General features: G+C 47.4%; 1 protein-coding gene across 1 annotated transcript in view; it reads right to left on the reverse strand.

Moving 5' to 3' along the window:
• The window catches only part of LOC126284715 (unconventional myosin-XVIIIa), a 1,203,577-nt gene that overhangs the window by 1,151,137 nt on the left and 40,082 nt on the right, over positions 1-12,358 (reverse strand). The window contains exon 2 of the mRNA XM_049983847.1: positions 8,509-9,771. Within this exon, the coding sequence (XP_049839804.1) occupies positions 8,509-9,771 (1,263 nt within the window). The remainder of the gene's footprint in view (positions 1-8,508; positions 9,772-12,358) is intronic.

The following is a 12,358-nucleotide window of genomic DNA, read 5'->3' on the forward strand; positions in this document are numbered from 1 at the left end:
GCTGCTGGAAATTAGAAGTTGTGTATTACGTCAACAAACGAAATATTTTTTACTGTAAATTAGGTTCTTATATCAGAGTGGTTAATCTAGGATTTTCTATTGCCTGCATAACGATGTCTGTGACTGCTGTCGACATTTCGCGTATATTATTAATCGTCCTGAAAACAGTAGGTATGAGATATGGAACGGCATCTGCTATCGAGGCTGCGATAGGTCCATCTATTTTCCAACAACAGTTTGCTATGACAAACTTAGCTAGCTTTTATCGTGGAATGGAAAACTACATGTTACGACTTAAATATCATATGGGATTATTGGCTCAGATATCCCTCCCGGTGGGTTCAGCCGTGTGTCGAAAAAAGTGTTCCTCCTCTGGACACACCAAACCATATCAAAAAAGTGGTTCAAATGGCTCTGAACACTATGGGACTTAACATCTGTGGGCATCAGTCCCCTAGAACTTAGAACTACTTAAACCTAACTAACCTAAGATGACATTCCATCAGAATTTCTAAAATCATTAGGGGAAGTAGGAACAAAACGACTATTCACGTTGGTGTGTAGAATATATGAGTCTGGCGACATACCACCAGTTTTTCGGAAAAGCATCATCCACACAATTCCGAAGACGGTAAGAGCTGACAAGTGCGAGAATTATCGCACAATCAGTTTAACAGCTCATGCATCGAAGCTGCTTACAAGAATAATATACAGAAGAATGGAAAAGAAAATTGAGAATGCGCTAGGTGACGATCAGTTTGGCTTTAGGAAAAGTAAAGGCACGAGAGAGGCAATTCTGACGTTACGGCTAATAATGGAAGCAAGGCTAAAGAAAAATCAACACACGTTCATAGGATTTGTCCACCTGGAAAAAGCGTTCGACAATATAAAATGGTGCAAGCTGTTCACGATTCGGAAAAAAGTAGGGGGTAAGCTATAGGGAGAGACGGGTCTTATACAATATGTACAACAACCAAGAGGGAATAATAAGAGTGGACGATCAAGAACGAAGTGCTCGTATTAAGAAGGGAGTAAGACAAGGCTGTAGCCTTTCGCCCCTACTCTTCCATCTGTACATCGAGGAAACAATGATGGAAATAAAAAAGGTTGAGGAGTGGAATTAAAATACAAGGTGAAAGGATATCAATGATACGATTCGCTGATGACATTGCTATCCTGAGTGAAAGTGAAGAAGAATTAAATGATGTGCTGAACGGAATGAAGTCTAATGAGTACACAGTATGGTTTGAGAGTAAATCGGAGAAAGACGAAGGTAATGAGAAGTAGTAGAAATGAGAACAGCGAAAAACTTAACACCAGGATTGATGGTCACGAAGTCAATGAAGTTAAGGAATTCTGCTACCTAGGCAGTAAAATAACCAATGACGGACGGAGCAAGGAGGACATCAAAAGCAGACTCGCTATGGCCAAAAAGTCATTTCTGGCCAAGAGAAGTCTACTAATATCAAATGCCGGCCTTAGTTTGAGGAAGAAATTTCTGAGGATGTAAGTCTGGAGTACAGCATTGTATGGTAGTGAAACATGGACTGTGGGAATACCGGAACAAAAGAGAATCGAAGCATTTGAGATGTGGTGCTATAGACGAATGTTGAAAATTAGGTGGACTGAAAAGATAAGGAATGAGGAGGTTCTACGCAGAATTGGAGAGGAAAGGAATATGTGGAAAACACTGACAAGGAGAAGGGACAGGATGACAGGACATCTTCTAAGACATGAGAGAATGACTTCCATGGTACTAGAGGGAGCTGTAGAGGGCAAAAACTGTAGAGGAAGATAGAGATTGGAATACGTCAAGCAAATAATTGAGGACGTAGGTTGCAAGTGCTACTCTGAGATGAAGAGGTTAGCACAGGAAAGGAATTCGTGGCGGGCCGCATCAAACCAGTCAGTAGGAAAAAAAAAGCACCCAGCCATCACGAGGCAGAGAAAATCCCTGACCCCGCCGGGAATCGAACCCAGGCGAGGGAAGCGAGAACGCAACCGCACGGCCACGAGATGCGGGCCGGGACCATATCCTCGCGGATGTATGATAGTAGTGCTGTTCGTGTGTTTGTAAAGTGTAGGTGAGTGTAACGAAAGCGTGTATAGTACAGTGTTATGTTTGCACTTCATGATTACTATGCGAGAAGATAAAGGGTGAAACAAGTTTACGGCACATATCCTGTTCCTCCAAGTGGGTCCGCCGAGATTAATGTCCTCACTGCGGAGAGGATCGTCAGGGCACCACCTCCCCCCCCCCCCCCCCCCCCCCCCCTTGCTGGACGAATAATGGCAGTAAACAGTCATGCACCACCAGGAACGAACCGGTTTACCACTCAGTTTAGTGCCACTACACAATAGGAATGGCCTTTATGGCGGATACAACCCGTTTACGGTTACAGCGGTTCTTTTCGTCACCGATTTAACCTTACTGTCGAAACCACTCAAAATAACCGGTTCCTGAACTAACCGATTTTCGGTTTTTTACTGCTGTTATTTCCAGTACTTAGAAGAAGTAGCCTTCGAACAAAAACTGAAAAATTCTAATGGAGGCGAAGAAGTAGCCGATTACGATGGATATTAGGTTATGACTGCGGCAGAAAGCACTCTCACATCCTCCGGCAAACACTGCGCAGGTGAAGGAGAGGGGCGAGGCGACAGCGACAGCGTAAGATCCCAAGTTGATGACTTACCTGTATTGTTACCATAGGACGGTACCAATTTTTCGCCCTAACGCAACCACGATATTAAGGGTTCAGTGATTATCCCAAGTTATCAGCACGTCAACAAAGTTATAGGTATATCCATCAAATATACTTTCGTATCCGAGGAACATTGCGGATGTTTTCTCCTTGCCTGATATCACAAGTTTGTTGTGCCTCCCTCCGTTTCTAATCTTTTAAGGCAAATTGAGCATTTTACTTGATTGGTACTGCACTTCGTAAAATATTTCCATACTCCGGGCGGTACTACTCTGCAATGCCGCTGATGTACCGTATAACACGCCACGTCACACAGCAACCGGTAGTTTACATTTTCTCTCTGCAGTGTATTACCGATCCTCAAGTCATGTGTTTGTTGCTGGTTTCAACAACAGGTTTAGTTATTAATGCAGGGGCTGATCACTTTTCCCAGTTCCCATGTTTCAAAGGTACGGATATTTTGAGGATAAACACTCGTTTTTAAAATTTATTTTTATTAAAACCAGTTATTAGTAAAGAGTGAAAAAACCCGTTACAACCTAGAGCAAACAAATACCGAAAAGTACCTGTTATTCAGAACTAAAATATCGGTATCCAATTAACCGTTCGGTATTTTCCGTCCCTTCTGCACAGGCGTGAGATACCAAACTCATACGTTGAGGCCGGTACGAAATGTAAATCATTACACTGACGGAAATGGAAACTGTTACACCAAAAACACTTTGTCCGAACGCTGCGGAACTCCTAATCAAGTTTATGCATGCCCGAGGGATATATACTACGTGATCAAAAGTATCCGAACATCTGCCTGAAAATGACTTGCAAGTTCGTGGCGGCCTCCATCGATAATGTTGGAATAATATGGTGTCAGCCAACCCTTAGTCTTGATGACAGCTTCCACTCTCGCAGGCATACTTTCAAACAGGTGCTGGAATGGATATTGGGGAATGGCAGAGTGCTGCACTGAGGAGAGGTTTCCATGTCGGTCGGTGAGACCCGGCACATACGAAAGATGTTCTGTAGGATTCAGGTTAGGACTGTGCACGCCAGACCATTACAGGAATGTTTTTGCCGTGTAACCGCTCCGCCACAGGCCGTGCATTATGAACAAGGGATCGATCGTGTTGAAAGATGCAATCGCCATTCCCAATTGCTCTTCAACAGCGGGAAGCATGAAGGTGCTTTAAACATCAATGTAGGCCAGTGCTGTAATAGGGCCACGCAAAACAACACGGGGTGGACGAGCGGTTCTAGGCGCTACAGTCTGGAACGGCGCGACCGCTACGGTCGCAGGTTCGAATCCTGCCTTGGGCATGGATGTGTGTGATGTCCTTAGGTTAGTTAGGTTTAAATAGTTTTAAGTTCTAGGGGACTGATGACCTTAGAATTTAACTCACATACTGCTCAGGCGTTACCCTCATACTAATGTTGATGATGATCGTCCTCTGGTCGAAAATGAATCACCGTTCAACCATTCAGTACCGTAACGCGGTGAACACATCTAAAAGGTTTTACAACTATCGGGTTGGTGCTTCACGGTGTAACCCTTTTCCATTTCCGTCACCGTAAAATCGAATAATCGTGGCCGTTACGAAACTGAGCGCCTCTGTATTTAGGTACTGCTTCCACTACTGGCCGCGTACGCGGCTGCACAACTGCTCGCTCTCCGCAGTATTCACAATAAAACAAATCTGCTTGCATCTACCGTAACTTGCTGGAGAGTCTTTTATTCAAGATAAGACGTTGCTTACGCGTCTTGAGTTACTAATGGCAATACGGTGTTGCATCAAGGCGGTGCGCTAAAGCGAGTGCGCCGTATCAGTGCAAGGTAACGCTTATTCGCGTACAGATAACGGAAGGAAAGTAGTTCGAACACTCCAGACGCGCTGACAAACAGGTCACGTAGGCAGGGAAACGACTCTGCAACCAGGGCGGAGCCGATAAAAGGCTATCACAAGCAGTGACGTACTACGAGCGTTTGCTCCTTCTTAGAACACGAGATGGCACGGTTAATAACGTGGAATAATTTCAACAAGCAAGGCCAGGTTCCTCACTGCACAACTAACTACGATGAACCATGCATCCTAATACTTTTCTTCCCTCAAGAAATTGCGTAGTACGATACTTGGAAAAATACAATAGGCTACCAACAACGCGAAGGTTAGTCTGAATACCACAGCCTTTTACCAGGCAGGAATGTGTATAAAAAGAACCAGATAACAGAGGGAGTTACAGTGAAAGCCAAGGTGCAGCTCAATACTTCCACAGCAAGAAAAGAAGGTACTTTAGACTTATTACAGTTATAAAGACAAGCCTCCTGGTATCAATCGATCAAAGATTGTTGAAGGAAGAGGCAAACGTACGAAGATAGCAGGTGCAGGGAGATGACTGGAGGTATTGTATATGCCATGGATATCGAAACAAAAGTGCAGTTAGTTATGAATAAGAGTTGTTCCACAGGAATGTCCCAAAATATGAGAGTTAAAGGTCTTGGTATAAACGTAGCGTGTCGCAAGAGACTGGCATATCTGGCCAAGAAATCAACAAATGCACCACACGGATGGGCACCTAAGGTAATACATAAGATTCGTAATAAACAGGATTAGCAATACTATTTCTCTACTAATAGCCACTTGCGTGTGTGTGTGTGTGTGTGTGTGTGTGTGTGTGTGTGTGTGTGTGGCTCGAAGAATCCATTCCGAGGTATTCACCATCAGTCATATTCGATGACGGTACTAACAAATCTCTCCTCTATCCTATCATCTTTTTATATTCTTCTTCAAAACAACAAAATTTTATTTATATTTCAACCTTAAATTACTGATATTTTTAAAAGTATTATTCTTTGGAAATGATGTAGATAAAACAAAACAAAAGAAAGCTGCAAAAAGATGAAAAACGAAAATTGTAAGATTTACGAGATGTTTTAAACGTCAGGTAACAATCTATGATTTGGCAGTAAATAAATAAATAAATAAAATATCTTGTCAATCGTGCAGACGAATAATCCACGTGGGCCTGTTCTCCGCACCATTTTTATTTGCCCCACCCTTCATTCACTGATATCAGTTAGATCGGAATGTGCCACAGTATGGGGATAGCAGGCCCGCCCGGTTGGCGCTGCAGTCTAACGCACGACTTTCCGGGCGGGAAGGAGCGCCTGGTCCCCGGCACGAATCCGCCCGGCGGATTTGCGTGGAGGTCCGGTGAACCGGTCAGTCTGTGGGCGGTTTTTAGGCTGTTTTCCATCTGCCTCGGCGAATACGGCTGGTTCGCCCTATTCCGCCTCAGTCTATGTCGGTGATAAGTTCTCCACGTACGCGTACACCACCATTACTCTACCACGCAAACGTAGGGGTTACACTCGTCTGGTGTGAGACGTTCCCTGAGGGTCCACCGGAGGCCGAACCGCACATAGAGATGGGGTGAAGAAGGATATCAGAGTGCATATCCAATTCCAATACACATATATCATGAAATGTATTCGCCACTGCGAATACGAACAGCCACCAGCGATACAAGGGAATGACTAAAATTAAAAATTATGTCGAACTGGCACTCGAACCCGTATTTCCCGCTTTCCGTGAGCCGTCGCCTTAACAGGTTCGGCTATCCGTGCACGATTCGCGGCCAGACCGAAACTTCCTTATATGGTCATTCCTGCGTCACAGCCTGTATGCGTACACACACTGAGTACTTCCCGTACAGGGGAGGACATTTTAATTGGAAGTCGCTGACCTGTATCGGCGGATAAATACGATATTGCAGTGCCTATGTCCTTCAAACATGCATATGTCGTTCTTCTCAATAACATAGGCATAGCAATATCGTAGACATTTAGCAGTTGCGAAGCACTGCTGCATTTGGTTGTGATCCTATACTCACCACCCATTTCGATCCCCACATCATCGTCAGGTACCTTAAAGTCTTTTATAACAGCTGACACAGCAGTATTAAACTAGGCGTCAAATAACATAAAAGCCACTTCTGTCTAGCAGCAAATACGTTACAAAATAATAAAGTGCACTACTACCAAATAATACAAAGATGAAGATTAGATATTGCAGTTACGGCTCTAAGTTTCCGAACGGAGGTACTCTATATACTGGACAATATTTTGCGAAAGGTTGAATCCTTGCCTCGAAGGACATGAGATCATAGTCCCAAAAGATCGTACACATAGTTGCAGTAAGTACAGAACGAATGGTGATGAGATGGACTCAGGACGGAAGTTTGGTAAACGGAGCACACAAGGATTCTTCCAGAAAGACTAAAACCACACCACGAGAAGATTGTAGAATTGTTTGAACGTCTCTGACGAACGGACCGACGTGGGTACAAGTTATACGCAGATTGTCACCACGATGTGACGGGAACAGATTACAGATAAGGTCGGTTGAAATATCGGGAGCCGAACCGCACAATAACCCTGGGTTCGGTGTGGGGCGGCGGAGGGGTGAAGTGGACTGCGGTAGTCGTCGTGGGGTTGCGGACCATTGCGGCTGCGTATTATGTTCGAGTATAATGACTTTTCTGGAGACTAGAAATCTACTCTGTAGCAATCAGCATGGGTTTCGAAAAAGACGGTCGTGTGAAACCCAGCTCGCGCTATTCTTCCACGAGACTCAGAGGGCCATAGACACGGGTTCACAGGTAGATGCCGTGTTTCTTGACTTCCGCAAGGCGTTCGATACAGTTCCCCACAGTCGCTTAATGAACAAGGTAAGAGCATATGGACTATCAGACCAATTGTGTGATTGGATTGCAGAGTCCCTAGATAACAGAACGCAGCATGTCATTCTCAATGGAGAGAAGTCTTCCGAAGTAAGTGATTTCAGGTGTGCCGCAGGGGAGTGTCGTAGGACCACTGCTAATCACTATATATAAATGACCTTGTGGATAACATAGGAAGTTCACTGAGGCTTTTTGCAGATGATGCTGTCGTGTATCGAGGAGGTTGGAAAATTGTACTGAAATGCAGGAGGATTGACGCATGGTGCAGGAAATGGCAACTGAATCTCAATGTAGACAAGTGTACTGTGCTGCGACTACATAGAAAGATAGTTCCCTTATCATATAGGTACAAAATAGCAGGTCAGCAACAGGGGGCAGTTAATTCCATAAATTATCTGGGAGTTCGCTTCAGGAGTGATTTAAAATGGAATGATCATATAAAGTTGTTCGTCGGTAAAGCAGATGCCAGACTGAGATTCATTGGAAGAATCATAAGGAAATGCAGTCCGAAAACAAAGGAAGTAGGTTACAGTACGCTTGATCGCCCACTGCTTGAATACTGCTCACCGGTGTGGGATTCGTACCAGGTAGGGCTGATAGAAGAGATGGAGAAGACTCAACGGAGAGCAGCGCGCTTAGTTACAGGATCATTTAGTAATCGCGAAAGCGTTACGGAGATGATAGATAAACTACAGTGGAATACTCTGCAGGAGAGACGCTCAGTAGCTCGGTAAGGGCTTTTGTTAGTTTCGAGAACATACCTTTACCCAGCAGTCAAGCAGTATATTGCTCCCTCCAACGTACATCTCGAGAAGAGACCATGAGGATGAAATCACAGAGATTAGAGCCTACACAGAGGCATACCGACAATCCTTTTTTCCCCGAGCAATACGAGACTGGAATAGAAGGGAGAAACGATAGAGGTACTAAAGTACCCTCCGCCACACACCGTCAGGCGGCTTGCGGAGTATGGATGTAGACGGACCCTCTCCGTCGTTTCTAGGTCCCCGGTTAACATACAATGGCGGATAGCAGGTGTTCGGGATGAAAGGAGACGTTGCAGAACGCGTACCTTGACGGTGACGCTGGCGCCGGACGACTTGATGAGGTCGATGATCTCTTCGCGGCTCTTGTCGTCGACGGGGACGCCGTTGACCTCGAGCAGGCGGTCCCCGGGCAGCAGCCCCGTCTCGTGGCCCGCGCCGCCGCCCCCACCGACGGTGCCGGGCTCCGCGAACGTGACCGCCTTGGTGAGTCCGCTGGCGAGCCGCTCGACGACGACGGCGCGCCGCAGCGAGAAGCCGAAGTCGGCGCGCGGGGGCGGCTGGCGCTGGATGGTGAGCTCGCGGGGGCGAGGCAGCGGCACGGGGGCGAGCGGCGGCAGCGGCAGCTCGTCGTCCCAGCGCCCCCAGCGGCCCGAGCACAGGCCCTGGCTCTCGCCCACCGGGCTCAGGCTGAAGGGCGGCGTCGCGAAGCTGCTGTTGGTGGTGGTGGTGTCGGTGAGGCTGTCGGCGCTGGGGCTGGCGCTGGCCGCCTTGCCCCCCGGCGCGGCCACCTCCAGCAGGTGGGCGGCGGGCGGCGGCAGTGGGGGCGGCGTGTGGTAGGCGCCGCTGCGGTCCGCCTCGTCGGGCTCGGCCACGGGACTGGTGCGCTGCATGTCGTACGCGCCGGCGGGCCCGCCACTACTGCCGCTGCTCGCGTCGCCGCCGCTGCTGCTGCCCGCCGTATCTCGCGCCGAGATAACGAGCCCGTGGCGCTGCGGCGACTGCTGCTGGTACAGCTGCTGGTGGTGGTTGGCCAGCACCTGCGCCACGTTCTGGTACGTGATCACCTCGTTCTGCAGCGTGTTGCGCACCAGGATGGCGTCGTGGTGGTTGTCGCCGCCGTTCTGGACGGCCGCGTCGGCGGCGAGCGCGAGGCGCGGGCCCTTGAGGATGCCGCGCTTGGGCGGCCTGGGGGGCAGCGGCGGCAGCGAGCGCTGCTGCGGCGGCGGCGGGTGGCTCAGAGAGGTGAGGCTGGCCTCGCTGCTGTCGCTCTGCGTCAGGCCGTCCACGGCGGAGGCGGCGCCGCCCCGCGACGCCCACGCGCCGGCAGCCGCCCCCGCCGCGCCGCCGTACGACGGGCTGGCCGGCGAGCCGTAGCCGCCGCCGCCGTTGCCGGTGGGCGCGCCGTACTGGCCGTGGTGGTTGTGCCCCGGCAGGCTGCTCGAGCCCCCGCCGTACTCCGGCCCGTGCTCCAGCCCGGCGAAGAAGCTGGCCGTGTAGTCCGCCGTGATGCCGCTCGGCAGCTTCTCCTTCTCCTTGCGCCGGCCGCGGATCTTCAGCGAGCGTCGCACCTGCAATACCGAAGCACAGTTCACGTTAACGCGCCACTGCGTTGCCAGCACACTACTCTCACTCAAACACACGGTATTAACATCATAAATAGAAGTTAGTCTCGAACATATACTTCGTTAGGTTGCCAACAAATAGGTAAACATACAAAACAAGATGAATCACGTAATGGAGTCGCAAATTCTATTTAGCTTATGTCGGAACACATTGTGTTATTACAGAGGGCGGTCCATTGATCGTGACCGGACCAAATATCTCACGAAACAAGCGTCAAATGAAAAAAACTACAAAGAATGAATCTCGTCTAGCTTGAAGGTGGAAACCAGATGGCACTATCGTTGGCCCGCTACATGGTGCTGCCATAGGTCAAACTGATATCAACTGCTTTTTTTAAAATAGGAATCCCCATTATTATTACATATTCGTGTAGTACGTAAATAAATATTAATGTTTTAGTTGGAGCACTTTTCTCGCTTTGTGATAGATGGCGCTGTAATAGTCACAAACATATGGCTCGCTCACAAATTTAGACTAAAACAGGTAGGTTTCTAAAATTAAAATACAAAACCTAGGTACGTTTGAACATTTTATTTCGGTTGTTCCAGTGTGATACATGTACCTTTGTGAACTTATCATTTCTGAGAACACTTGCTGCTACAGCGTGATTACCTGTAAATACCACATTAATGCAATAAGTGCTCAAAATGATATCCGTCAACCTCAATGCATTTGGCAATATTTATAAAGACATTCCTCTCAACAGCGAGTAGTTCGCCTTCCGTAATGATCGCACATGCATTGACAATGCGCTGACGCATGATGTCGAGCGTTTTCGGTGGCTCACGACAGCAAATATCCTTCAACTTTCCCCACAGAAAGAATCGGGAAAGTCAGATCCGGCGAACGTGCGGGCCATGGTATGGTGCTTCGACGACCAATCCACCTGTCATGAAATATGCTATTCACTACCACTTCAACCTCACGCGAGCTATGTGCCGGAAATCCATCATGTTGTAAGTACATCGCCATTCTGTCATGCAGTGAAACATCTTGTAGTAACATCGGTAGAACATTACGTAGCAAATCAGCATACATTGCACCATTTAGACTGCCATCGATTAAATGGGGGCCAATTATCCTTCCTCCCATAGTGCCGCACCATACATTAACCCGCCAAGGTCGCTGATGTTCCACTTGTCGCAGCCATAGTGGATTTTCCGTTGCCCAATAGTGCATATTATGCAGGCTTACGTTACCGCTGTTGGTGGATGACGCTTCGTCGCTAAACAGAACGCGTGCAAAAAAATCTGTCATCGTCCCGTAATTTCTCTTGTGCCCAGTGGCAGAACTGTACACGACGTTCAAAGTCGTCGCCATGCTATTCCTGGTGCATAGAAATATGGTACGGGTGCAATCGATGTTGATGTAGCATTCTCAACACCGACGTTTTTGTGATTCCAGATTCTCGCGCAATTTATCTGCTACTGGTGTGCGGATTAGCCGCGACAGCTGCTAAAATACCTACTTGGGCATCATCAATTGTTGCAGGTCGTGGGTGAAGTTTCACATCTGGCTGAACATTTCCTGTTTCCTTAAATACCGTAACTATCCGGCGAACGGTCCGGACACTCGGATGATGTCGTCCAGGATCCCGAGCAACATACATAGCACCCGCCCCTTAGGCATTTTGACCACAATAGCCATACATCGACACGATATCGACCTTTTCCTCAATTGGTAAACGGTCCATTTTAACACGAGTAATCTATCACGAAGCATAAACCGTCCGCACTGGTAGAATGTTACGTGATACCACGTACTTTTACGTTTGTGACTATTACAGCTCCATCTATCGCAAAGCGAAAAACATTATCCAACTAAAACATTCGTACTACACCAATATGTAATAAAAAATGGACGTTGATATCCGTTTGACCTATGGCAGCGCCATCTAGCGTGCCAAACATAGCGCCAACTGGTTTCCCCCTTCAAGCTAGACGAGTTCCGTTCTTTCTAATTTTTTTTGTTTGATGCTTATTTCATGAGATATTTGGCCTGGCTACTATCAATGGACCACCCTGTATAGGGTCAGAAAAACTAAACTTCACGTCTCAAGTGCACAGACAGTACGAAACAAGTCATACTTCAGGAGACAAGAAATGGTAATAAATCAATACTACTGTACAGGAGCCTTTAACCTTTTGGATCAAACTGAAAAAGCTCACAGTGGGCCCCACAACAAATTACATTCAGATAGGGAACCAATGGGTCTATATGCGTATTTATTGTCTGATGGCCTTAAAGAGTATACATCCCACAAGAACAATGTAGGGGATAGCAGTTGTCATACAACAGTATGTAATAGTAATTAACCATAACGATCGTGCGCAAGACAGATTTTGAGACCGGCGTTCACTTCCACCGCAATGCTGTACTGTCGAAGTTCGTAAAAATTTGTATTGTTCACGGATGAGGCATCATTCATCCGTGATGGTGTTTCCAACAACCCCAACAGCAATATCTGGAGTGAGAACAATCAACACACCATCCACATCGGTGATCACCACCAACGATTTTCTGTCAAAAATG

The sequence above is a fragment of the Schistocerca gregaria genome, chromosome 8, assembly GCF_023897955.1.
Source record: "Schistocerca gregaria isolate iqSchGreg1 chromosome 8, iqSchGreg1.2, whole genome shotgun sequence".
Taxonomy (NCBI): Eukaryota; Metazoa; Arthropoda; class Insecta; order Orthoptera; family Acrididae; genus Schistocerca; species Schistocerca gregaria.